Genomic DNA, 27,919 nt, shown 5'->3' on the forward strand with positions numbered 1-27,919 from the left:
AAACATATCGTTTTGCATTGTGGCCAAAAAGTTCGATTTTGGTTTCATCTGACCAGAGCACCTTCTTCCACATGTTTGGTGTGTCTCCCAGGTGGCTTGTGGCAAACTTTAAACGAGACTTTTTATGGATATCTTTGAGAAATGGCTTTCTTCTTGCCACTCTTCCATAAAGGCCAGACTTGTGCAGTGCACGACTGATTGTTGTCCTATGGACAGACTCTCCCACCTCAGCTGTAGTTATCTGCAGTTCATCCAGAGTGATCATGGGCCTCTTGGCTGCATCTCTGATCAGTCTTCTCCTTGTTTGAGATGAAAGTTTGGAGGGACAGCCGGGTCTTGGTAGATTTGCAGTGGTCTGATACTCCTTCCATTTCAATATAATTGCTTGCACAGTGCTCCTTGAGATGTTTAAAGCTTGGGAAATCTTTTTGTATCCAAATCCGGCTTTAAACTTCTCCACAACAGTATCTCGGACCTGCCTGGTGTGTTCCTTTGTCTTCATGGTTCTCTCTGCGCTTTAAACAGAACCCTGAGACTATCAAAGAGCAGGTGCATTTATACGGAGACTTGATTACACAGGTGCATTCTATTTATCATCATCAGTCATTTAGGACAACATTGGATCATTCAAAGATCCTCACTGAACTTCTGGATGAGTTTGCTGCACTGAAAGTAAAGGGGCCGAATAATATTGCACGCCCCACTTTTCAGTTTTTTATTTGTTAAAAAAGTTTAAATTATCCAATAAATTTCGTTCCACTTCACGATTGTGTCCCACTTGTTGTTGATTCTTGACAAAAAATTTAAATTTTATATCTTTGTTTGAAGCCTGAAATGTGGCGAAATGTTGAAAGATTCAAGGGGGCCGAATTCTTTCGCAAGGCACTGTATGTATGTATGTATGTATGTATGTATGTACGTATGTACCTATGTACATGTATGTATATATACTTTGTGTTATGTTAGAAAACCTATTAAATCAAATCTGATTCTGTATAACACAGATGTCAAAGTCAAGGCCTGAGGGCCAGATATGGCCTGCCACATCATTTTAGGTGGCCCGCAAAGACAAATTGTGCATTGAATTCATGTCAATTCCAAAATTTCAAATTCTTTTCACTTTTAAAAAATAGATAGTTAGCAATTTTTATTACCACTTTTTTTTTAATAATTTTTATTTTTCAATATTTGATTTGATTTCAATATTTCATTTTTAAATATTTGAACAGTTTTTATTAGTCTTTGTTTTGAAAACTAGTGATTCATCAGTTTGTTCTGTAGCCTATACTATATATACAATATGAGACGTTAATACATTTATTTGGGTTGACAATTTTAATGGCCCTTTCAGGCCCTAGGACTATGATGCAGCCCGCGACAAAAATAAGTTTAACACCCCTGCTGTATAAGGTATCTGGATATGAATGTCAATTAATTTGTTAAGTACCCCTGCGATACAGTAACTCCAGTGGAAGGAACTTACCAGTTCTTGCAGGCTTTCTTTTTCTTGATTGCACCTTCCCCACAGATAGGGGCTTTAAGAGACACTGGGTCTGGCTTCTTTAAATCTTCTTCATCAAGTAGAGCATCAGAATCCACAAGGTCCTAGTAGAATAGGGCAGAGGAGGTTTGAATGAGTCATGTGTGTATGTTTCTAGGCTTAACCTTCCAATTTCAAGCTTGCCCTAAGCTAGACTGGTAAAATTCAACCAAGTCACTCAGGTCAACCTCTGGAGCAAGGTCTGCAGATGGGGCTTGCTTTTGAGGGCCTGATGGCTAGGCCTGCACTCATGGGCCTTAGCCCAAAAAGGCAACACCATCTGTGGGAGGGGCTAGAGGGGTTGGTTGCGTAGCGAGTATTTTTTCTAATAAAGCCTATACTTTCCGTTTAAGACTTGCCACCATATAAACATTTAGAACTCTATTTGACTTCAGACCTATTCAGACTTATTTTCACTGACTTTGAGACGTCCACAAATCATGATAAACATTTTACTTACATGCTACCTGAAACGCATTATATACTAAAGTGATGTGGTGGCGACTAGTGACGTCACACGAGACATCCCTATTGCCCCCCCGCTTGGCACCTGAATAATGGGACTCACTCCAATATACAAGCGGTTAGCCTACCTCTGCCTTTGGCTGCGTGAAAAGAAGGGCGGAGCTGTAAACTAATGACCCCTGGTGATGCCAGTCCGACCTAGCAGACCCAAACGTATTGCACTCAAATCTGTGGCTCTTTTATGTACCTACTCTGTGGGGTGGATACAGTGGGAATGTGACTTTCCCCCTAGGATCAATAAAGTTAAGTCTAAGTCGAATATCAGATTCAAGAGGAGCAAAATGTTTTTCATCCTGGCCACAGAACAGTGGATCAGCTATACACAGTTGGCAGGGTCCTCAAGTGTGCATGAGAGGTTGCCCAACCAGTCTACGTGGAAAAGGCGTTTGACCGTGGCCCTTGGGGAATTCTGGGGGGGGGTTGCTTCGGGAGCATGGGGTACCAAACCCCTTGATAAGGGCGGCTTGGTCCCGATACAACCAATGTCAGCCTTTGGTCCGCATTTCCGGTGTAAGTTGAACTTTTTTAGGGGAGAGTTGGACTCCGACAAGGCTACCTTTGCCACCGACATCAAGGACCGTGCCTTTTCTAGGTGCAATTTCTAGATGCAGCTGAGGCGTTGAGGGGGTTCGGTTTGATGCCCTTTGAATTGCATCTCTGCCTTTGCAGATGACGTGGTACTGTTGGGTTCTTCAATCCATGATGTCCAACTCTTACTGGAGCGGTTTGCAGCTAAGTGTGAAGCAGTTGGGCCAAATCTGAAAGGATGGCCCTCAATTGGAAAAGGGTGGAATGCCCTCTTCGGGTCGGGGATGAGATCCTCAAGTGGAAGAGTTCAAGTATCTTGGTATATTGTTCACGAGTGAGAGCAGGATAGAGCGGGAGATCGACAGATGGATCAGTGCTGCGTCTGTTGTGGTGAAGGAGCCGAGCCGAAAGGCAAAGATCTTGATTTTACTGGTCAATTTAACCCTCACCTATGGTCACGAGCTGAGGTTCTGATGCTGGGGGACGGTGCAATGAGTTGTGTGGATTGATGCATCCATCAACGGAAAATTTTGAGCTCTCCACTATGGCATCCTGGAGTTGTTTGGACTACAAAACTTGCAGAGTAATAAAAATGGCGGATTTGCGAAACCGTTTGGGCACACCCATTACCTTGTTTGGTAGTCCCGCCCCAACGGATGTGATGTAGATGAAAATGTATAATAGAAAACCGAGAAAACTGAACGGAGTAAAAAATAGCCCCCTAACAGATTTTAAAAGTATCTCTGCAGCTTTTCTACAATTTTGGAGACTCCAAACACACAATAAAATGATTATAAAAGCAAAAAAAGTGGATTTTCCATGATATGTCATGATATGATCAATTTCAGTCTGTTCATGCCCCTTCCGTACCCATAATAACGAAGTCATTTTCTTCCTGCAAAACTGACATCAGCAATTGATTTGGTCAAACAAGGGATTGTCGACCGAGCATTTGATCAACCAACCAGCAGACGTCAACCCTAACAAATAACTCAAGAGAACATGAATTTGACCCAAGAGACTGGGTCGGTCTAATTTTTAAACTCATCATTTTTAGGGGTGTAGTTTAGTGTTTTTGAAAACAGTATTACTGTATATACAGTATATTGTATACAGGGGGTCTTCGGTTTGCGACGTCCTTGAATTACGCTGTTTCGTGTTTACGACATGAGTCTCATGTTATTTTTATATTATTTATACTATTCGTTCGTACATATTATTTATACTATTCTTTCGTATCCCCTCCGTGAGTTGTCACCTTATCGTGGTGGAGGGGTTTGCGTCCCCCTATGATCCTAGGAGCCATGCTGTCTGGGGCTTCATGCCCCTGGTAGGGTCACCCATGGCAAAAGGGTCCTAGGTGAGGGGCCAGACAAAGCACGACCAAGAAGACCCCTTATGATGAATAAAATATATGGACCTAGTTTTCCCTCGCCCGGACGCCGGTCACCGGGGCCCCCCTCTGGAGCCAGGCCTGGAGGTGGGGTTCGAAGGCGAGCGCCTGGTGGCCAAGCCTTCAGCCCGAAAAGAAAACGTGGGTCCCCCTTCCCATGGGCTCACCACCTGTAGGAGGGGCAAAAGGGCTCGGGTGCAACGCGAGCTGGGCGGCGGCCAAAGGCGGGGACATTGGTGGTTCGATCCCCGGCTGCAGAAGCTGGCTCTTGGGACATGGAATATCCCCTCTGGCTGGAAAAGGTGTGCGAGGCAGAAAAGTTCCGACTAGACATAGTCGGAATTGCCTCCATACATAGTTTGGGCTCTGGTACAAGCCCTCTCGAGAGGGGCTGGACTCTCTTCCACTCTGGAGTTGCTCACGGTGAGAGGCGTCGAGCAGGTGTGGGCATACTTCTTGCGCCACGGCTGGGCGCCTGCACATTGGGGTTCACCCCGGTGAACGAGAGGGTAGCTTCCCTCCGCCTTCGGGTGTGGGGGACGGGTCCTGACTGTTGTTTGTGCCTATTTACCGAACAGCAACTCAGAGTACCCACCCTTTTTGGGGTTCTAAGAAGAAGTGCTGGAGAGCGCTCCTTCTGGAAACTCTATCGTTCTACTGGGTGACTTCAATGCTCACGTGGGCAATGACAGTGAGACCTGGAAGGGCGTGATTGGGAGGAACGGCCCCCCCGATCTGAACCCGAGCGGTGTTCTATTATTGGACTTCTGTGCTCGATACGGATTGTCAATAATGAACATCATGTTCAAACATAAGGGTGTCCATGTGTGCACTTGGCACCAGGACACCCTAGGCCGCAGTTCGATGATCGACTTTGTAGTCGTGTCATTGGATTTGCGGCCGCATGTTTCAGACACTCGGGTGAAGAGAGGGACGGAGCTGTCAACTGATCACCACCTGGTGGTGGGTTGGCTCCGATAGTGGGGGAAAATGCCGGTGCGACCTGGCAGACCCAAACGCTCTGTGAGGGTCTTCTGGGAACGTCTAGCAGAATCCCCTGTCAGGAAGAGCTTCAACTCCCACCTCCGGCAGAGCTTTTACCACGTCCCGGGGGAGGCGGGGGACATTGAGTCCGAGTGGACCATGTTCCGTGCCTCCATTGATGAGGCAGCCGACCGGAGCTGTGGCCGTAAGGTGGTCGGTGCCTGTCGTGGCGGCAATCCCCGAACCCGCTGGTGGACACTGGCGGTAAGGGATGCCGTCAAGCTGAAGAAGGAGTCCTATCGGGGGCCGTTTTGGCCTGTGGGACTCCGGAGGCAGCTGACAGGTACCGGATGGCCAAGCGGAACGCGGCTTCGGCGGTTGCTGATGCAAAAACCCGGGCATGTGAGGAGTTTGGCGAGGCCATGGAGAATGACTTCCGGACGGCTTTGAGGAGATACTGGTCCACCATCCGGCGTCTCAGGAGGGGGAAGCAGTGCACCGTCAACACTGTTTACAGTGGAGATGGCGTGCTGCTGACCTCGACTCGGGATGTCGTGAGTCGGTGGGGAAAATACTTCGAAGACCTCCTCATTCCACCGACACGCCTTCCATTGTGGAAGCAGGGCCTGGAGAATCTGAGGTTGACTCTCCAATCTCTGGGGTTGAAGTCACTGAGGTAGTTAAAAAACTCCTCGGGGGCAAGGCCCCAGGGGTGGATGAGATCCACCCGGAATTTTTAAAGGCTCTGGATGTTGTGGGGCTGTCCTGGTTGACATGCCTCTACAACATCGCGTGGACATCGGGGACGGTACCTCTGGATTGGCAGACTGGAGTGGTGGTTCCCCTCTTTAAGAAGGGGGACTGGAGGGTGTGTTCCAACTACAGAGGAATCACACTCCTCAGCCTCCCTGGTAAGGTCTATTCATGGGGGCTGGAGAAAAGGGTCCGTCGGGAAGTCGAACCTCAGATTCAGGAGGAGCAGTGTGGCTTTCGTCCTGGCCGTGGAACAGTGGACTAGCTCTACACCCTCGGCAGGATCCTCGAGGGGGCATGGGAGTTCGCTCAACCAGTCCACATGTGTTTTGTGGACTTGGAGAAGGCGTTTGACAGTGTCCCTCGGGAAGTTCTGTGGAGGGTGCTTCGGGAGTACGGGGTGCCAAGCCAACTGATAAGGGCGGGTATCACCGATGCCAGAGTTTGGTCCGCATTTCTGGCAGTAAGTCGGATTCGTTCCCAGTGAGGGTTGGACTCCGCCAAGGCTGCCCTTTGTCACCGATTCTGTTCATAACTTTTATGGACAGAATTTCTAGGCGCAGCCGAGGCGTTGAGGGTGCCCGGTTTGGGGACCTCAGCATTGCGTCTCTGCTTTTTGCAGACGACATGGTGCGGTTGGCTTCTTCAAGCCGTGATCTCCAGCTCTCACTGGAGCGGTTCACAGCCGAGTGTGAAGCGGTCGGGATGAGGGTCAGCACCTCGAAATCCGAGTCCATGGTCCTCGGTCAGAAAAGGGTGGAATGCCCTCTCCGGATCGGGGATGAGATCCTGCCCCAAGTGGAGGAGTTCAAGTATCTTGGGGTCTTGTTCACGAGTGAGGGCAGGATGGAGCGCGAGATCGACAGGCGGATCGGTGCAGCGTCGGCAGTAATGCGGACTCTGTCGTGGTGAAGAGAGAGCTGAGTCAAAAGGCAAAGCTCTCAATTTACCGGTCGATCTATGCTCCTACCCTCAGCCATGGTCACGAGCTATGGGTCGTGACCGAAAGAACGAGATCCAGGATACAAGCGGCCGAAACGAGTTTCCTCCGCAGGGTGTCCGGGCTCTCCCTTAGAGATAATGTGAGAAGCTCGGTCATCCGAGAGAGACTCGGAGTAGAACCGCTGCTCCTCCACGTTCAGAGGAGCCAGATGAGGTGGCTCGGGCATCTCATCAGGATGCCTCATGGACGCCTTCCTGGGGAGGTGTTCCGGGCATGTCCTACCGGCAAGAGACCCCGTGGACGACCCAGGACGAGCTGGAGAGACTATGTCTCTCGGCTGGCCTGGGAACGCCTTGGGATCCCCCGGGATAAGCTGGATGAAGTGGCTGGGGAGAGGGAAGTCTGGGAGTCCCTCCTAAAGCTGCTGCCCCCGCGACCCGACCCCGGATAAGCGGAGGAAGATGGATGGATGGAAGGATAGATTCTTTCGTATTTCATCTCATATATTTAAAGCCTTTTTCGACCTAAGAGGTTTTGCATCGTAAGCGTCTTAAAGGTGTCCTAAGATTTGTAACGGGCGCGGGAACTAGTTGGTGCGCATGGCGGAAGAATACACCATGAGAGAGGTTGTGGACGGAGGAAGACAGCGTTACCCACTCACATGGTTTACGCCATTTTGGACTGTTGCGTCGTCACTCTCTAGCAATGCCCTTTCCAGTGTGCAAGCCAACCACACAGGTAAGAAATTGTTTTCTCTTTCTATTCAATACTGTACTGTATCATTTTATTACTGTTCCGACTTGTACCAAAATTTGGTTTACATCGCTGTGTAGGAACGAATCGACGTCGTAAACCGAGGACCCCCTGTATACTGTATTGTTACAACATTGCCGACGGCCGGCACGCGGCTGTGTGGCTGGGACAAAACCAGGAATTCAGATGGAAAAGCGATTATTTGGGGGCAAGCAAGGCAATGTAAAATGTGGAATCGGGCTAATGGAAAAGGGGCATTAGGCTCGGAACCTCACCGCATCATCATCATCATTCATGTCGTTTGCTGATAGTGTCCACATTTTGATGGTGTTTGGATCCAGAGCCAATCTCCCTGTGGAACAAATATTGACAAAGATTAATTTCTTCATGCATTTAACCAACGCGTCACATTCTCTCAAGCTTCATGACGTATATACAAGTGCAAAAATCACAAAATAAATAACAATGTACCGTATTTACTCAAATTATTGCCCATATTCTAATATTCGCCCAGTGTGTGTTAGCGATGACAAATTAAAAACATTGATACCTCTAATTATGCTAAAAATTCCCCCCAAAACCTACGTTTTCCTCCGCGACCGCATGCCGCCGACATTGCGCAAGTTTAAATATGACTGATTTGACAGCACGTCGAATGTCCCTTTTAAATTGGTTTTCTCCACAAACTATGATACAATTACACTCGTCACTCCGCTACAATACCCTCACACAATTACGTTATCGGGGCGTGCGCTCAAACAAGACGATCGCAATAACATGACGTGCGCAACATGTGACGGTAACGTGTCGCATCGATGGAGCGTCAATTGACGCACCCCGCTGTTAGAGGTAGATCAAAACAGCCGCTGTTCTAGTGTTAAGAACACCAGTGAGATGCAGGTATTGCATACTACATAAGGAAAATATGCATATTATCGCCCATTTCAGTGCCCCTTGGCGATCGGACAAAAAGTGTTCTCTATTAATCGCCCACCCCCCCTGTTGGACACAAACCTTCTCTAAGTATCGCCCTGGGCGATAATTAGAATAAATACGGTATTTCAAAGGCCCCACCTCCAAAACCTGGCTAATATCAGTGTTTTAATAAACAAGGGTGTTATCAAACAGCAAAAACACAGCAAGAAAACGTTGCTATACAGCGTTGCACATCAGTGAGGATCTCTCCTGGTCCACCAACACCGCGTCGCTGGCGAAGAAGGCCCAGCGCCGCCTGTACTTCCTTCGGAAACTCAGGCGAGCGGGGACTCCTCCGGCCGTCATGACTACTTTTTACCGCGGCACCATTGAGAGCGTCCTCTCCAGCTGTATTGCTGTCTGGGGTGGCAGCTGCACTGACCAAGACTTGAAGGCCCTGCAGCGCATTGTGAAAACGGCTAGTAAGACTATTGGTGCTTCTCTCCCCTCCTTGAAGGACATTTACACCTCCCATCTCACTCGCAAGGCGACCAAGATTGTGAGTGATGTGAGTCACCCCGCTCACTCTTTGTTTGAACTTCTGCCCTCTGGGAGGCGGTACAGGAGCCTGCGCTCCCGCACCACCAGACTTTCCAACAGCTTCGTACTCCAGGCTGTTAGGATCCTGAACTCGCTCCCCCTTTCAGCGTAGCGTCCTGTTCTTGCTGTATGCTCACTGGCTTGGTTTTGCCCCTCATATTCAATGGGTTATTGGTCTGTTTTTATTCATCGCTCGTTTTATTTTATTTATTATTTATTTCTTCTTGTTTTTGTTTTGTGTCGCCTACTTGTATGTCTCGTCACCGTGGGATGGAGGAAACGGAATTTCGGTTTCTTTGTGTGTCTTGACATATGAAGGGATTGACAATAAAGCTGACTTTGACTTGACTTTGACTTTGACTTGCTATGCAGGGTTGCTATGTTCTGGTCATCGGCGTCACATAAAACAAAAAAAAATCAAGAATGTATGCATGTACACTGGGGCAAAAAAGTATTTAGTCAACCACCAATTTTGGAAGTTCTCCCACTTACAAGATGAGAGATGCCTGTAATTTTCATCATAGGTTCACTTCAACTATGAGAGACAGAATGGGGGGAAAGAATCCAGGAAATCACGTTGTAGAATTTTTAATGAATTAATTGGTAAATTCCCCGGTAAAATAAGTACCGTATTTTCCGGACTATAAGTCGCTCCAGAGTATAAGGCCTACCAGCCATAAAATGCATATTAAAGAAGAAAAAGACATATATACTAGTCGCACCGGAGTATAAGTCGCAGTTTTGTTGGGAAATTCATTTAATAAAATCCAACACCAAGAACAGACATGTCATCTTGAAAGGCAATTCAAAATAAAAATAGAATACCGTCTTTTTCCGTGCATAATGCGTCCCCGTGCATAATACGCACCCTAAAAATGGCATGTCGATGCTGGAAAAAAGCCTGTACCCATGTATAATACGCACCCAAATTTTGACTCTTACTTAAGTCCGTAAACGTAAAATTATTTCAGAATAAAGATCATCTTTGGGAACAACCGGATGTTATTCTGCCGGTCAGTATCACTGCGCACTGCTTGTTTGTCTATGTGTGCCCTGCAATTGGCTGGCGACCAGTTCAGAGTGTGCCCTGCCTCCACCCAAAGAGACTGGGGAAAGCTCTAACAGACCCACGGCCCTCATAAGGATAAGCGGTTCCGAAAGGTGAATGAATGTTCAGAGCTCAAACATTAAAATGAAAATTCAGCACTCTCCTGTATAAACAAACGTAAGCATTTTCATATAGAGTATTACATATTTATAGTATCAGTCGTATCATATTTTTCGTATTTATGAGTAATATTATTTACACTTAACGGCCCCTCCTCTCGGTTGATGTACGCCATAAATCAGGGTGGGCCACACCGGTGTACGAGGGCCGGTATTCTGGATGTTTTATGTGTCTCCCTGCTCCAACAGACCTGATTCAAATCATCATGATTGTTATCCAGCTTCTGTAGAGCTTGCTGAGGAGCTGATCATTGGAATCGGGTGTGAGAAGATGGGAAACATGAAACAATCCAGAATACTCACACATTCATTCCTTGAGGACTGAAGTTGCCCAAGCCTGACGTAAGATAACAAAAATCATTTCAATTTTATAACCTCGCACTGTAGCTATGACCAGCAGGGGAGTACTTGCTACAAAAGTGATCTAAAGAAAACACATTTCCAATGTTTAGCATGAGTCAATATTTGTGAAGTAATCACTCACATGTTTGTGCTTGTCAACTGTGGACTTTGGCTTTTTGAGACTTTTTTGTGATTGAGGGCTGTAGAAATAAAATGGACTCATGCTGTTCTCTACATACTAACTACGTTGTACAGTACACTGTATGTAAAATGTGTATCGACACACTGTTTTTGATTGGTGACAGAGAAGGATCACTTTGGACAAATAACCAAAGACATGCATGAGTGTGATGGTAAAAGAAACTATGCTAATGTGTTTGCAAGGCAATTTGTTTTATACCCACAATACCTGGCTGAGGAGTATTTTTCCCAAATGATAACTTTATTGAACTGGACGATCCAACTTCAAAATTCGGTTTGGCTGCAGATAAGCGTACTCTGGTCAGCGTGTTTCCATGGTAACCCGTAGCTGTCAGGAGGGTCTTCAAAGCCTCTGAAGTCAGTTGTGTGTTACTAACCTACAGGGGAAAGAAGATTCAAACAAACACAACTGATTACAAATAAAAGGTGAAAGTCATAGTTTTCCTAAAATCGTTCAGCCCTAATTTGAATTGCAATTCTTTTGCCAGAAACTGCGATTTCGATTTATTCATTGACGTTTACAAATATGACAGACACATCATACCGTCAAAACACAAAAAAGCTATTACTTTTATCAGGGTAGGACACTGAACAGGCTGTGTGAGAGAGTCCTTTTCAAGTTTTTGAACAGGTTCAATAAAGCAAGAATTACCGCAATTCATATACAGTAATCCCTCGCTACATCGCGGTTCGTTTATCGCGGTTTCACTACTTCACAGATTTTTTTCCAAATTAAAAAAAAAAAAAAGTCAAAATAAAACTTCTAAATTGAGCTGTTTTTAGGGGGGGGGGGTTTTGACACAGAGGATGAATATTCCGGTGGATTTAGTGATTTCGAGTGACACTGATGGTTCGTTAATTGTTGTTTATATTACATTTATTTGATATATCTAGTCTGACGTCAGCGGCGCACATAGTTCCGGTGTCAACAGCTGGGTTTTTTTTTTTCTGGTTTTTTTTTTTTTTAAGTGACACGTTAGACGAAGATTCTGATGAATTTGTTGATTTGGAGTGACACGGATGGTTCGATAAAATTGTTGTTTATATTATATTTATTTGATATATCTAGTCCAGAACTGGGTTCTAAATTTGGACCGGAGGGCCGAACCAGGAGCAGATGGACGTAGTGTTTGTGTGAAGTAATATAAGCGACCTGTAAAGGTCATTGCATAAAAGATTTTGGCCTTTAGTAGGTAGTAAAGCATGGATATTCCAAACAAGTTTTTTGAAAACAAATGCATTTATTAACAGCATTAAAAAAAAAAAAATCACTAAAAAACTGCTATCAGTGATTCTCATAAAATACGACACTATTATTATGAATAACAGTCTCCATCACTTCAGTGCCTGCAGGTCAGATTAATGAAAGATGTTTATCTTATGAGATCACATCAAACAGCAAACATTCTGACCAAATATATCATCTTGAAGAATCGGCCAAAAAGTTCGATTTTGGTTTCATCTGACCAGAGCACCTTCTTCCACATGTTTGGTGTGTCTCCCAGGTGGCTTGTGGCAAACTTTAAACGAGACTTTTTATGGATATCTTTGAGAAATGGCTTTCTTCTTGCCACTCTTCCATAAAGGCCAGATTTGTGCAGTGCACGACTGATTGTTGTCCTATGGACAGACTCTCCCACCTCAGCTGTAGTTATCTGCAGTTCATCCAGAGTGATCATGGGCCTCTTGGCTGCATCTCTGATCAGTCTTCTCCTTGTTTGAGATGAAAGTTTGGAGGGACGGCCGGGTCTTGGTAGATTTGCAGTGGTCTGATACGCCTTCCATTTCAATATAATTGCTTGCACAGTGCTCCTTGAGATGTTTAAAGCTTGGGAAATCTTTTTGTATCCAAATCCGGCTTTAAACTTCTCCACAACAGTATCTCGGACCTGCCTGGTGTGTTCCTTTGTCTTCATGGTTCTCTCTGCGCTTTAAACAGAACCCTGAGACTATCAAAGAGCAGGTGCATTTATACGGAGACTTGATTACACACAGGTGCATTCTATTTATCATCATCAGTCATTTAGGACAACATTGGATCATTCAAAGATCCTCACTGAACGTCTGGAGTGAGTTTGCTGCACTGAAAGTAAAGGGGCCGAATAATATTGCACGCCCCACTTTTCAGTTTTTTATTTGTTAAAAAAGTTTAAATTATCTAATAAATTCCGTTCCACTTCACGATTGTGTCCCACTTGTTGATTCTTGACAAAAAATTTAAATTTTATATCTTTATGTTTGAAGCCTGAAATGTGGCGAAATGTTGAAAGGTTCAAGGGGGCCGAATACTTTCGCAAGGCACTGTATATATATACACATACATACATACATACATACCGGATTCGGTTGAATTAGGGAAATTGTGTAAAATGTAAATAAAAACAATATACAATGATTTGAAAATCCTTTTCAACCTATATTCAATTGAATACACTACAAAGACAACATATTTAATGCTCAAATTCATAAACTTTATTTTATTTTTCAAATAATAATTAACTTAGAATTTCATGGCTGCAACACGTGCTGTAGAAGTTGGGAAAGGGCATGTTTACCACTTTGTCACATCCCCTTTCCTTTTAATAACACTCAATAAACGTTTTGAAAGAGAGGAGACTAATTCTCTTAGCTTCTCATGTGGAATTCTTTCCCATTCTTGCTTGATGAACCGCTTCAGTTGTTCAACAGTCCGGGGTCTTCCCTGTCGTATTTTACGCTTCATAATGTCCCACACATTTTCATGGGAGACAGGTCTGGACTGCAAGCGGGCCAAGGGAGAACCTGGACTCTTTTACTTCGAATCCACGCTGTTGTAACACGTGGAGAAAGTGGATTGGCATTATCTTGCTGAAATAAGCAGCGGCGGCGGCCATGAAAAAGACGTTGCTTGGATGGCAGCATATGTTGCTCCAAAATTTGTATGTACTTTTCAGCATTTATGTTGCCTTCACAGAAATGTAAGTCACCCATGCCATGGGAACTAATGCACACCCATACCATCACAGATGCTGGCTTTTGAACTTTGCGTTGATAACAATCCGGATGGTCCGCTTCTTCTTTGGTCCGGAGGACACGACGTCCAGTGTTTCCAAAAACAATTTGGAAAGTGGACTCATCAGACCACAAAACACTTTTCCATTGTGCATCAGTCCATTTTACATGAGCTCGGGCCCAGAGAACCCGGCGGCGTTTCTGGATGTTGTTGTCTGAGGGATCGAAGGTCACGGTCATTCAGTCTTGGTTTCCGGCCGTGGCGCTTACGTGCAGTGATCTCACCAGATTCTCTGGACCTTTTGATGATATTATGGACCATAGATGTTGAAATCCCTAAATTCCTTGCAATTTTGCGTTGAGAAACGTTCTTAAACTGTTCAACTATTTTTTCACGCAGTTGTGGACAAAGTGGTGAACCTCGCCCCATCCTTGCTTGTGAATGACTGAGCATGTTTGAGGAGGCTCCTTTTATACCCAATCATGGTACCCACGTGTTCTCAATTAGCCTGATCACATGTGGGATGTTCCAAATACGTGTTTGATGAGCTTTTCTCAGCTTTCTCAGTATATTTTGCCACCTTTCCCAACTTCTACTGGACGTGTTGCAGCCATGAAATACTAAGTTAATTATTATTTAGCAAAATCAATTAAGTTTATCAGTTTGAACATTAAATACGTTGTCTTTGTAGTGTATTCAATTGAATATGGGTTGAGAAGGATTTTCAAATTGTTGTATTTTGCTTTTATTTACATTTTACACAACTTCCCAACTTCAACCGAATCTGGTTTGTAATATACCGTTTTGGCCGAATATAAGACGATGTTTTTTGCATTGAAATAAGACTGAAAAAGTGGGGTCGTCTTATATTCGGGGTCTAGACATTATACCGATTTTCACTTGTGCGCAGCGGTAAATTAAAGGTTGCTGGTATCGACTGAGTATGTAGCTGTGATCGTGTGCGTCTTTGACACAAAGTGAGTATATACATTTCATTGTTACTACTGTCCACTGTTGTGCCATTTGTCCGATCGCGGTTTGCTTTGTGTGCGCGCCGTTTGATTGACAGCTCCGGCGCGCTCCTTTAAGTTTGCCTCGCATCGTACGAGTAGCCGTTACGCAGCGGCACGGTGATTAACAGTCGCCAGCAAATGTATTTTGTTGTCTCGATCGATGACTTATGTTTGATGTGTTGCCGAGAGTAAATCATTTATGGTTATTTATTTATTTATTTTGCCAATAATTCAGTAAAGCAATCAAAACTGAACCACGTCTTCCCTCCTGTGTTCTGACCGACAACCGGGGGTGAAGAGAGCATAACCATCCGAGCCAACCCCCTATACAGTCCTCAGGCTCCCCAACAATAGCGGTAGCAGTTTGCATTATTATATTGCAATGTTTTTCCTTATTCAGATTTGTTTCAAGACTACAGTTAGACTTCAAAGTCAAAGTCAGCTTTATTGTCAATCCCTTCATATGTCAAGACACACAAAGAAACCGAAATTCCGTTTCCTCTATCCCACGGTGACGAGACATACAAGTAGACGACACAAAATAAAAACAAGAAGGCACAAACAATAAATAATAAATAAAAAATAATAAATAAATAAAATGAGCGATGAATAAATAATAAACCAATAACCCAATAAATTATTCACTTTGATGGTTAATGCAGTTATTGCAATTTTGTTGTTTTATCACAGTAGATTGGTTTATTTACATTTCAAAAACCAGAAGCCATTCATCTACAAATGTGATTGCACTTTAGTTTACATATTTAAATGTTCAGATATGAAGATGTGATAGACAGTTTTTGCATTATTTGAATGAGGCAAAATAACATGCTTTTTCTCTCGAATATATTGTTATAATCATTTGTTTCAGATGTAATTATTTTCTGTATAAAAATTAAATTTGGTGTTCAAAAAGTCTTTTTTCAAACTTCAGTCTTGAAAAAGAGGGGGTCGTCTTATATTCGGGGTCATCTTATATTCAGGCCAGTACGGTATATATTAACACTGTTCCCTCTAAGCTGCGCAGCTGCACAATTGATTAAACTGATTGATTAATATCTAATGTTAGACGTAATCTAATCTAAGTGGACGAATGATTTTCTTTCCCTGCCTTTTTGTAGTGTAAATCAGCGATTGACAGGTGTCCAGCCAATGATATATGGTTCACTCACGCTACATAGCCAATCATAGCATTGACAGTGTCCTGCCCATTCGTGCCGGGCAGGTTAGCTAGCTAACAACAGTGCGGCGGAGTCAGGAGCTGCAAATGCTAAGTGAGCTAACCCCTCATCATGGCGAAACGAATGAACAGCGACACATCCACTCGCCAAGCCAAAGTAAATAAGAGATGCGGCGGTTCTTTTAAGATGGAATGGCTGTCGGGAGTGTGTGCAAATATAAGAACAAAGGGTGAAACTGGGTGTGATTTTCTCTTTTTCGAGTGAGAAAGGTCTACTATGCAAAACATGCAGTGAAGCCAAAGTGGCAGGCGAGTTTATGGAGGGAAAAATATGGACTGAATGAAGTCATTCAGCAGAAATATAATTTGAAAGCTGTTGGGATTGTACAAAGACTCAAGATGGGACAGGGGATCGGGACATTATTGCGAGAGAGCGCAAAAGGCCGACAGAAAAGGAACGAGCTGTTACACAAAATAAAATCCAACCCCGAGCAAGTTAAAGTTCTCATTGACAATATTTTACTTATTTACTTACTTACTTGCTTACTTACTTAATTACTTAATTAATTAATTACTTATTTACTTATTTACTTATTTATTTACTTACTTAGTTATTTACTTACTAACTTACTTATTTACTTACTTATTTGATCTGGTGTTGCACACAGCGGTCTACAGTGTGCAACAGGGAGCTTGTGTGTTTGCACAGACACTTGAAAAATTGTATTTTAAGCTGAGCTTTCATCGCCCGCGGCCTGGGTTCAATTCCCGGTCAGAGAACCATATGCAGCCATGGGGGGGCACATGTCAGTGTCTCCCCTGTGCCGTTCCCAAGCCCGGGTAAATGCAGAGAATTGCGTCATGAGGGGCATCCGGTGTAAAAACTGTGCCAAACATTTCTCATGCAAATCATCTGGACAAAAAACGGGTGTTTCGCTGTGGCGGCCCCCTTCGGGTAAAAGCCGAAAGAAGCCACCACCATTGTATATTAACCTGCACCATCACCCCTCAAAAACAACATTTAAGGGAGAATGGCTCTTTTCACAGGTAGTTAAGTGTGCACTGACGTCCACCAATACTGGCCCCCCAGGGGTGTGTCCTCTCCCCACTGCTCTTCTCTCTCTACACCAGGGGTGTCAAACTAATTTTTTTCGCGGGCCCTATTGTAGTCATAGCTTCTTTCGGAGGGCCATTATGACTGTCAACCCAAAAAAAATGTATGAGCACCTCATATTATATACAGTAAAAGCTACAAAACAAACTGACAAATAACTCGTTTTCAAATCAGACGAGTAAAAATTGGTCAAATATTTAAAATCAAAGCTATTATTAAAAGTGAAGACAATTTGCAATTCTAGTAATGACACGAATTTGATGCACAATTTGTCTTCGCGGGCCACATAAAATGATGTGGCAGGCCGTATCTGGCCCCGGGCCTTGCGTTTGACACATGTGCTCTACACTAAGATTGCTCCTCAAGCGACATTTCTGTGAAGCTCCTGAAGTATGCGGACAACACCACTCTCATCGGACTGATCCGGGACGGTGGCGAGACTGCGTACAGACAGGAGGTGGAGCGGCCTGTCCACTGGTGCAGCCAAAACCACCTGGAGCTGAACCCGCTCAAGACCGTGGAGATGACAGTGGACTTCAGGAGAGACCCTTCACCACTTCCACCCCTCACTATCCACAGTAATACTATTCTCTCCACAGACACCTTCAAGTTCCTGGGATCCACAATCTCTCGGGACCTGAAATGGACCAGCCACATAGACTCTGTCCGGAAGAAGGCCCAATACTTTCTACTTTCTGAGACAGCTCAGGAAGTTCAACCTGCCACAGGAGCTGCTAAAGACCTTCTATACTGCCATCATCCAGTCTATCCTCTGCACCTTCATCACTGTCTGGTTTGGATCGGCCACCAAACAAGACAAGCACAGACTGCAACGGACAATCAGGACTGCAGAAAAGATAATCGGGACCAACCTCTCATCTATCCAGGACTTGTACCTGTCCAGGACCAGGAAACGTGCAAGTAACATCTCTACAGACCCTTCTCACCCAGGTTGCAGTCTGTTCGAACTACTCCCCTCCAATTTCTGCACGTTGTCCTGAATGTTGTAAGCTACCTAAATGTTGTACAGAGGCCGAGATGTACCGGAGTCAAATTCCTTGTTTGGCATGCTCAAACTTGGCAAATTTGATTTGATTTGATCTCTGTGCCACTTGCGCCAGATATTCTCTCTGCATTGTTTTCCCCCCTCAGAATAATGCATATAATTACAGATAAAACGTTTTTTTTCTTTTCACTGAGGCTTTTTTTTTACTCACATTTTGGTAGCATTCCTATTGTATAACCTTTGGCCACTTTTAGCGTCAAAGAAATCTCCATCCAGTTCTACCCACCTCTGCCACTGACACCAAGCCTGATAACTTGATTGCGGACATCAGCTTCTCAGCAGTCCTCACACTCTCTGCTTCAACTCCTAAAACAACAAGACAACATCTGAATACAATGTGGATGTGAAATTGATCGTACAGATAAAAAGAAGTGAATCCATGTTATAATCCATGTTGTCGTTTGTTTTCTTTTTAAAATTTGTTGTCAACTAGAGATGGCAAACTAGAGATGGGCAACTAGACAGGTTGCTACAAGTCATATTTCAAGTTTTCTAGTTTACACTAATACACCAATATTGATGGCACCCTCCTGTGGCCGTTCAACTATCAAAAAGTAAATGACATGCATGGGTGACGGATCATCATTCGGATCGTGTGATTCGGGGCACAAAAATGCCAGAAGGTAAAAACACGTCTCAGTTCACTGCTAGGACATTGTGGTAAGTTGACAAAAAAGAGGTTGTTGTTAATAACGTAACATAAAACCAATGCCTATAATGTTCCAATACTAATGTTAAATCAATTGCAAACTAGCTTATAGCATATAGCGATAGTCACCACTCATTTATATAACTGTGTGTATATTTGAATTTGTGCTAATTGAGATATATTATACCGTTTAACCTTTACCAATCATTTTTGTGGGCTTGAGACTGATTGAGTGCTCACTGAGCCTGCAGATCTGATTGCATCTTAAAATGTTCGGAACTCAGGTTTGTGGTAGGCGAAGTACCCGCTAACTGGGTGCCAGACAATCGCAGGGCACACATAGATAAACAAAATTTTTTTTCATAATATGTCGCAGGGCTGTGGACTCGGACTCGGACTCGGTCGGACTCGGTCATTTTTGCCGGACTCGGACTCGGTGCTGATTTTGACCGAGTCCACCGAGTCCGACAATAAAAAAAATACGTTCAATTTTATTTTCATCATGCTGCTGAGAATGCGCGTAGGAATACTGTCCACAGCCCTGCTTACGATCAATGCGGCCACGTTGAGTTGCACTTAGGCTAATGTTTACATTATGTACCAATGTCAAGGACGATTATGTCACCCAGCTTATATCATTGATGTGTTTCGATAGTTGTGGGGTCGTCACTAATTATTTGTTGATGGCTCCACATCGACGGAGGAGGATGAGTTTGAAAAATAACTTGACAGCATTGAGCGCCGCCGGCGTTTGTCGGCCGCCACCTCGCCAACCGACATAGATGAAGAAATTGGGGCAATGTTGGCACTTGGTCGAATGAAAGAGAGCCCATTTGTTACAGCTGATCGTTATCCGTCCGGCCTCAAGGCAGCGACTCGGACACTAACAGCAATGCCAATCAGCCAAGTCAGCGTAGAGCGCCTGTTTTCCGGGCTCAAGTTTATCATGTCTGATCAGCGCGGCGCGATGAAGGCTGACTTGGTTGAGGCGATTTTGTTCCTAAGAACAAACTCAAGTCGTTGAATTGAAACTTGAAAGTATCTGTTTATTGTATTCGTTTATATGTTTAATAAAGACAAAGCCATCACAAAACTGTTGTAATTATTTAGATTTTGATCTAAATTAGCCTTGAATAAAGACTAAGCAGTCACATGAATTAACAGAAAAAATGGACAGCCGGACTCTGACTCTGACTCTGACTCGGTGGTCAAGAGGCCGGACTCGGACTCGGTGCAAAAATCCGACCGAGTCCACAGCCCTGATTCGTATGTGCCCCTACTAGTCTAAACATGGCATTCTGATCAACACTGCGTTTGTGGAATACGAGTTAAAGCAGCAAAATCCCCAAATTTTTATCCATCTCAGGGGAGGTCATTTTGTCACTTCCTCTTGATTGAAAATAATATCACAGTTACTCAGGTCACAAGCCAATCACGGCTTATCATTTTTCTGAAGCTGTAACTGGTTGTGACCTGAGTGCTGAGCAACATTGGCAAATAAAGTTTTCATTACGCTTAAAAAAACCCGGAGGTGGGTGTCCGTAAGTTAAGTGGATATACATAGTATATTAGCCACATAGTAAGAGGTTAATTATTGTATTATGAAATCTCCAATTTTATTCTACTCTTCGCTAAAATTCAGAGAGGGATCCTGGTTAAGGCAAGGCATTTCAATTCTGACATATGCATGCCACCATTTTAAATTGGGTTTGTCATCTGTTGGACTATGGACTATTTTCAGACTGATGATGGACAGAGTGACAGAAGCCCTATTGAATGACAAGAAAGGACGGGGACCAAAGGAGGATTAAGATGGACAGGTGGGGACGGAAGGTGTCCAGGAAACGGAGGAAGGACCGATCAGCAAAATTTGGTAAAGTTCCCACCTCTGTGAAAAGTTAACCTTAGCCAGTTTCTTGCAATCAATGCACAGATGTGTCACCCAACCAAAAGCAAAATTCACTCAACAAAAAGAAATTCTAAAGAATTTTTATGGTGTGTGATTTTATGTTTTATTTGTAATATTGTAACTACTACTGCAATCTGCTAATCAATAAACAAACAAACCCCAATGTACAGTATATATTAATACTGACCATGAGAAATGTATCTGACCTGTAACAGGTTCATCCAGAACTACTTTGCCACCGGGTTTGAGTACTCTGGCCATCTCTGCCAGAGTCTCTGAACTGTGGATAGAAATGATGTCCGGCAGAAGGCAAGAGAGCACCCAGTCGAATGAGGATTCAGCATAGGAGGCTAAGGAGAGAAAGGTAAATGGTCAACTTGTTTGTGACATGACAATTAGACAGAAGAAGAGTAATAAGTCATACTCACAAAGCATAAGCATTTCCATGTTTTCCACTGAAACTCGGCCATTGGGACCAACGATGGTACCAAGAGCCTCTGCAAACTGTTTTAAGGTGATAGGTGATAATGGTTGAGCCCATACCAACAGGACTATATCTCCCATTTTGACACCGAGGTCCGCCATAATCACCTGGAAGAAAGATTCCTTTAAAGGGATACAAAAGCGACGATGGTCCATTTTTCATTAACTAGCCCAGTTTATGTATTTTTTGATCAGGAAAATGGAAAAAGCTAGCATGTTCTATCTTAGGGTTCATAGCATACATTTAAATCAGTGCAAACTTCCATCATTTCCAAAGAATTTTGTTTGTCAGAGCACTTGATTGACGTAATGTATTGTCTAAATTCACTATGAAAGGCATTACAGCATGGGTTTACTGCAAGGAATTTACAGCAATGAATGTGATATTTTGACATACTAGATTGGTACATCTTCTTACGAACTTAATTGGTTCCACAATCAGGTTTGTAAGTAGAAAAGTTTGTAAGTAGAAGCAATGTTTCCCATTAAAATAAATGTAAAAGCAAATAATGTGTGCCGGACTATCGCAAAGGTCACATATTTTTCCCTATTACTCTGTGTTAAACACACAGAAAACCAAAACAACAGCTTTATTTTTGCTTTGTCAAACAAAAAATAAATCTAGCTTTACTCTTGACCTCCTTGACCGAACATTGCTTGGGGAGGGGGTAACCTGTTATTTTTCTACACTCGCTAAAAATACCCCGAGAGCGTCGGTTTTGAAGTCGAAAATTGATTAGTAAGTACTGTATTTTTCGGACTATAAGTCGCGGTTTATTTCATAGTTTGGGTGGGGGGGCGACTTATACTGAGGAGTGACTTATATGTGAATTTCTTCACAAATTTTCAAAAAATAAATAAATAAAATGAAACCGCGATAAACGAACCGCGATGTAGCAAGGGATTACTGTAATTTGAATTTTAAGTGACGTCAGCAGCGCGGCGCGGCGCGGTGTGGCGCGGCGGTTGTTTACATAAAGGACAAAGATTCGATCACGGGATGACGAAGATGACGAAGGGCCCCACGTACTACCGGCATCATTAGCGGCTTTGTTTGTAAGTGACACAGAGGACGAAGAGTTTGAAGGATTTAATGATTTGGAGTGACACAGGTTTGAAAAACTATTATGGCTTTTACGCACGCCTGGTCCTACTCTACGGAGCTCTCTTTCTCCTCCGTGGATGAAAGTCGGGGGCCGGTGCTCGGCCGGGTGGCTGTCCGGGGACGGTGGATGGGGCTCGGACATGGCTTTTACGCACGCCCGGTCCTATTCTATGGAGCTCTCTTCCACCTCCGTGGCTGGAAGTGCCACCTCCGGGGATGGAAGTCCACGCCGCCACACGCCTGGAAGTCGACGCCGGTGCTTGGGGCCGTGTGGCGGTGAACTATTTATGTTATAGTTATTTGATATATTTTATTTCGTGTAGCAACTTGTACCGTGTTTTTCCATGCATAATGCGCAAAATTTAACTAATTTATTGTCCTACAATCTGGGGTGCGCATTATGCATGGGTACAACAATTTTTTAAGAAAATCTCCCTTGAAATAAAACTTGAAATCACACCTTTCTTCTTGTTTGTTGTCAATCGCGCATCGCATTCAGCCATCCTGCCCAACACACTTAGTCAGTAAAATTCATAATTGACGACACATCGTTTGATGCGATGGTGCAATCCTTGATGGTGTGTTATTGTCAAATATTGTTTGTTTTTTAATCTCCATCGCAAACCGGATATCCTACGGAGGCCGCCATTACAGATGCGCAGAACAGATGCGCAAGACACGTCAGCTATATAAAGAGCGAGAGTTCAGTTCTCTACCTAAATGCGTATAACAGGTAATATTTTATTTCACAACACTTTGCCTTGTTCCTTTCTTCTCTGCTGTTCACTTCAAACACGCGCCATACGAACACAATGCTCTCGTATCAGACGCTTGCTCGATCACCTGCTCGTTTGCTGTCACAATGTACCCTACACAAATCCGAAACATTTCTTCGCTATCGAGTTTGTTACTGCATGCGCAGTGATACTGACCGGCAGAATAACATCCGGTTGTTCCCAAAGATGATCTTTTTTCTGAAATAATTTTACGTTTACGGACTTAAGTAAGAGTCAAAATTTGGGTGCGTATTATACATGGGTACAGGCTTTTTTCCAGCATCGACATGCCATTTTTAGGGTGCGTATTATGCACGGGGCGCATTATGCATGGAAAAACACGGTATATGTTTTTATCGTTACAGTTCAGTAGTTGTTGGCTTGTTGAACTCTTGTTTTGTTAAATAAACACCGGTTAACAAACCCACGTCTTTCCTTGTACTTTGTTAACACTACAATATAGTTATATACTAGATCTGTGGAATAACGACGAGGCTGACGTCAGGGCGCACGCGCGGCATTGTTGACAAAGGACGAGGAATTTGATCGATGGATTTAATGATTTGGAGTGACACGGATGGTTTGATAATATTATTATTTTTCACGTTATTGTGCATTTTATGGTTAATGCGACCTATATTCCCGAGAAACTTTTAGTCCGAAAAATACGGTAGATGGAAAGAAAAAAAAACACGAGGCTCCGGTTCGTATCTCGAAGTGTTCATAAGTATAGGCGTTCGTAATTCAAGGTACCACTGTACATTTACTACATGCAGTCCATATTCAAGTTAAAGGGGTACTTTACAATTTTTGCAATTTTCAGCAGTAAAGACTTAACATTATGTCTATATTGAATTATAAAACGTCATTATTTTCCATGTTCATTCAACTCCTTAGAAAAACATTTTGCCACGTTGCCTGAGAATGAAGTGCTCAGGGCTCAGATGTCAACCAATCGCCGCTCAGCCTGCGAACGTTAGGTTTCTAAAAACCTGAAGAAGACCTTAAAAGTATTACTTGTGTGCGTTTACATGGCTTTTAAAAACCCGAATACTGCTAGTGTTTGGGTTTCAAAAGAGTTATTGACAGTATGTAAATGTAATCACGGTAGTGTCTCAGTCTGAACACTGGGGAGCACAAGGTAATGACTTAGAAGTCTGAAATCTGATGACATGTTCAAAATGTACTTAAGCACTGTGTGCTGAAAATATACTGAATGAAACAAAATATAAGTCTGATTATTGAAAACACTCAGGGAAAATGAATACGTTTTGGGTAGATCAGGAGTGGGCAAATCTTTTGACTGGCGGGCCAAATTGGGTTCTAAATTTTGACCGCTGGGCCGAACCAGGAGCAGATGGATGTAGTGTTTGTGTGAAGTAATAGAAATGACATGTAAAAGGTCATTGCATAAAAGGTTTGTACTTTTAGTAGGTCGTAAAGCATGGATATTCAAAAAAAGGTTTTTGGATCGATATGGAAGGGAAACATAGGTAAGCAGTATCAATGTGTTAGATCGAACTTTAGTCAGTTCCGATCATTTTATAGGAGATCGTTTGAGAAACGCAATTGTTTACACTTTGCTGAGGCTCATGGGAGTCTGCGAGCTGAGGCTCATGGGAGTTTGCGGGTGGCTAATGCTATAATGATAGCTGCTATACGCACGAGGCTATTTCATTTCAAAATACGCTGCTCTGTTAATGTTTCGAGTAAATTTACGGATCGATATGGAAGGGAAACATAGGTAAGCAGTACCAATGCGTTAGATCGAACTTTAGTCAGTTCTGATCATTTTATAGGAGATAGTTTGAGAAACGTGATTGTTTACAGAGGGCTCATTGGTTATTGGCTAGTGGATGCATACCACAACCCTAGTCAACCTCAGTTTGTTGCAGTATAGCTTCTATTTTATGCGCCTTTTACTCCGGTGCGCCCTATATATGAAATAATTTCTAAAATAAAAAATTCAATGAGGGTGTGCCTTATAATCCAGTGTGCCTTTTGTTGCGAAAAATACGGTACTTAGTACGTACACGCACTTGTGAGTGTGCACCGAGCTTTCGGACACGGCTTCCGGGAGTAAATGCGCCGGCGGGTGCTTCCCATCTATTGGGGAAACATAGTAATTGCAGGGAAAATGACCCGAAAAAATGTTTGAACGGCCCCGTGGGCCGGATGTGGCCCGCGGGCCGTAGTTTGCCCATGTCTGGGTTAGATCATCGGCTATCATCGGCCGATTTAATCGACAGGTCAATGAATCAGCCAGGTCCAAAAAGAAGTTTAGTGTTCAGTTAAAGTGGGACTTTAATTATTTGTTAGAACAATTATAAACAACTATTTAACAATGTACAGTGGACCCTCGGTTTTCGAACACAATCCGTTCCAGAAGGCTGTTCGAGAAGTGAATCGTTCGAATTCCGAATCATATTTTCCCATTACAAATAATGGGGAAAAAAAAATCCGTTCCAAGCCAAAAAAAAACCACCGCCTTTTTTAAGCATTTTTTTCATTTACGCATTTTTGTCCAATGGCGCAACTGCAGCGCACCGCCGAACGCGCAACCATAGCGCGTCGCCGACCACGCAACTGCACCACGCTGGTCGCATAATTGTGACAGAGCCGTCGCTGAAATTTAGAAAATATTTTTAAAGTCCTGCTGTACTTTCTAAAATTTAAGTGGACATCAGTGCGCAGGGAGCTTAATTTTGTCCGATCGCGCAACTGCAGCGCAACGCTGAACGCGCAACCGTTGCGCGCCGCCCACCGCGCTACTGCATCGCGCTGGTCGCATTATTGTGACAGAGCGGTCGCTAAAATTTAGAAAATATTTTTAAAGTCCTAATGTACTTTCCAAAATTGAAATGGACCTTAATTTGGTCCAATCGCGCAACCGCAGCGCGCCGGGCGCTCAGTGTCGCATTGTTTTAGGAGCGTCTTTGTGTTTTAGGATGGCTTTACTGCTCCCACTTGCTTCCTTTGGAGGCATAATTAGAGTTGATGCAATCCTCAGAGTAACGAGAACGTAATAACGAACTGAGTCAGTTGGCATCATCTCGCGAGGTTCAACAATCGAATTTTGTCCGACATCCGAAGCAAAAAAATCTCGACTTTTTTATTCGAATACCAATTTGTTCGAGAACCGGGACGTTCGAAAACCGAGGCTCCACTGTATGTCCATCCATCCATCCATCCATTATCTGTACCGCTTGTCCCCACGGGGAGCCTATCCCAGCAGTCATCGGGCAGTAGGCGGGGGACACCCTGAACTGGTCGCCAGCCAATCACAGGGCACACAGAGACGAACAACCATTCGCACTCGCACTCACACCTAAGGACAATTTGGAGAGCTCAATCGGCCTACCAAGCATGTTTTTGGGATGTGGGAGGAAACCGAAGTGCCCGGAGAAAACCCACGCGGGCCCGGGGAGAACATACAAACGCCACAAAGGGAGGGCTAGAGGTGGAATCGAACCCGCACCCTCCTAACTGTGAGGCGGTTGTGCTAACTAACCAGTGCCCCACCGAGCCGCAATGTATGTCCATCGGAAATTATTTTAGTAATCTCTACAAGTGTTAACATTTTCCAATGACAACTTCATAATTTTCGATAGGGGGTGATTCCAAACACAAACATTCATTAGTTACTGTCAATTCAATGTCGCTATTAGACGATAGTATCTTTCAATCAGTAACAAACGTAAATGACGAAAAACGCAACATAGCCTCCGAACCATTATCAGGTTAACTAACCACCGTGCTGCCATCAGTTACCCAGTCAACGCTTCTATTTTTGTACTGCGTCATGTCAACTAAAGTACGTGACATAATAGTTAGCTTTGGCAAACCGCATGACACACAAAGCGACCAGCGGAAGCCCAAGTCAAATTATACGGCAAACGTAATGACAAATTCACAACTATACTTTAGTTATTTAATAACTGGTGATTACATTAATTTAAACTGACAAGTTTAAACGCAGCAACTTACCTTGGTTTGTTATCAACATTTACTTGAAACTAGGAGTTGAGTGTCAAGACGCGTTATGCGCCCCTAGTGCGTTCTAAGGTGCGCATGCGCAGATACTCAGTCAAAACTAGTGATGTGCATTCCAGTTCTTTTAGGTGAACTGAGTCTTTAGAATCAGTTCACTCAAAGGATTCGTTCAAACGAATCGTTCAATGACACACACACACACACACTGATACGGCTTTTTTTCTTTTCTTTTCTTTTTTTACAACATCCAGTGGAAACAACCCATACACATCAAACAATACAACTACACAACCCCCACCAAATTATTATATATAATAATAATTGGCTCGGGTAATTAACACATTTCTTTCTATAATACAACACCTACACCAGGGGTCACCAACCATATTAAACTGAGAGCTACTTCCTGGGTACTGATTAAGGCAAAGGCAAGTTTGACACACACTTCTGAAATAGCCAATTTGCTCAATTTGGCTTTCACTATGTGTTATTATTGTCATTTCCAGTTCAGATGTAAGTGTGACTTTAACAACAATGGCAAAAATACAGTCAAACCTTGGTTTTTTACCACAATCCGTTCCAGAAGGTGGTCCGAGAAGCGAATCGGGCGAATTCCGAACCTATTTTTGAATTTTTTTTAATCCGTTTCAAGACAAAAAAAAAAAAAAAACTTTTTTAAGCAATTTTTCATTTGCGCATATTTGTCCGATCGCGCAACTGCAGCGCACCGCCGAACGCGCAACCGTAGCGCGTCGCCCACCGCGCAACTGCACCGCGCTGGTCGCATTATTGTGACAGAGCCGTCGCTGAAATTTAGAAAATATTTTTAAAGTCCTGATGTACTTTCCAAAATTTAAGTGGACCTAAGTGCGCAGGGAGTTTAATTTTGTCCGATCGCGCAACTGCAGCGCACCGCCGAACGCGCAACAGTAGCG

General features: G+C 43.7%; 3 protein-coding genes across 7 annotated transcripts in view; 2 read left to right on the top strand and 1 right to left on the bottom strand.

Moving 5' to 3' along the window:
* The window catches only part of ciapin1 (cytokine induced apoptosis inhibitor 1), a 49,335-nt gene extending 22,263 nt beyond the window's left edge, over window positions 1-27,072 (bottom strand). For 4 of the 5 annotated variants that reach the window (XR_005098167.1, XR_005098165.1, XM_037253711.1 and 1 more), the window contains exons 1-7: window positions 26,979-27,072; window positions 21,056-21,218; window positions 20,834-20,977; window positions 18,296-18,375; window positions 10,913-11,081; window positions 7,695-7,771; window positions 1,484-1,605 (exon numbers count right to left, since the gene is read on the bottom strand). Coding sequence is in view for 2 of the 5 variants with exons in the window: in XM_037253711.1 (XP_037109606.1) it covers window positions 1,484-1,605; window positions 7,695-7,771; window positions 10,913-11,081; window positions 18,296-18,375; window positions 20,834-20,977; window positions 21,056-21,212 (749 nt within the window). In the remaining 3 variants the exon portion in view is untranslated. Of the gene's footprint in view, window positions 1-1,483; window positions 1,606-7,694; window positions 7,772-10,912; window positions 11,082-18,295; window positions 18,376-20,833; window positions 20,978-21,055; window positions 21,234-26,978 lie in introns of all 5 variants that reach the window. The other variant, XR_005098166.1, reaches the window with a different exon arrangement.
* The window catches only part of adat1 (adenosine deaminase tRNA specific 1), a 525,603-nt gene that overhangs the window by 446,668 nt on the left and 51,016 nt on the right, over window positions 1-27,919 (top strand). The gene's annotated exons all lie outside the window — the stretch shown is intronic.
* The window catches only part of exoc3l1 (exocyst complex component 3-like 1), a 490,744-nt gene that overhangs the window by 225,282 nt on the left and 237,543 nt on the right, over window positions 1-27,919 (top strand). The window lies entirely within an intron of this gene.

The sequence above is a fragment of the Syngnathus acus genome, chromosome 6, assembly GCF_901709675.1.
Source record: "Syngnathus acus chromosome 6, fSynAcu1.2, whole genome shotgun sequence".
Taxonomy (NCBI): Eukaryota; Metazoa; Chordata; class Actinopteri; order Syngnathiformes; family Syngnathidae; genus Syngnathus; species Syngnathus acus.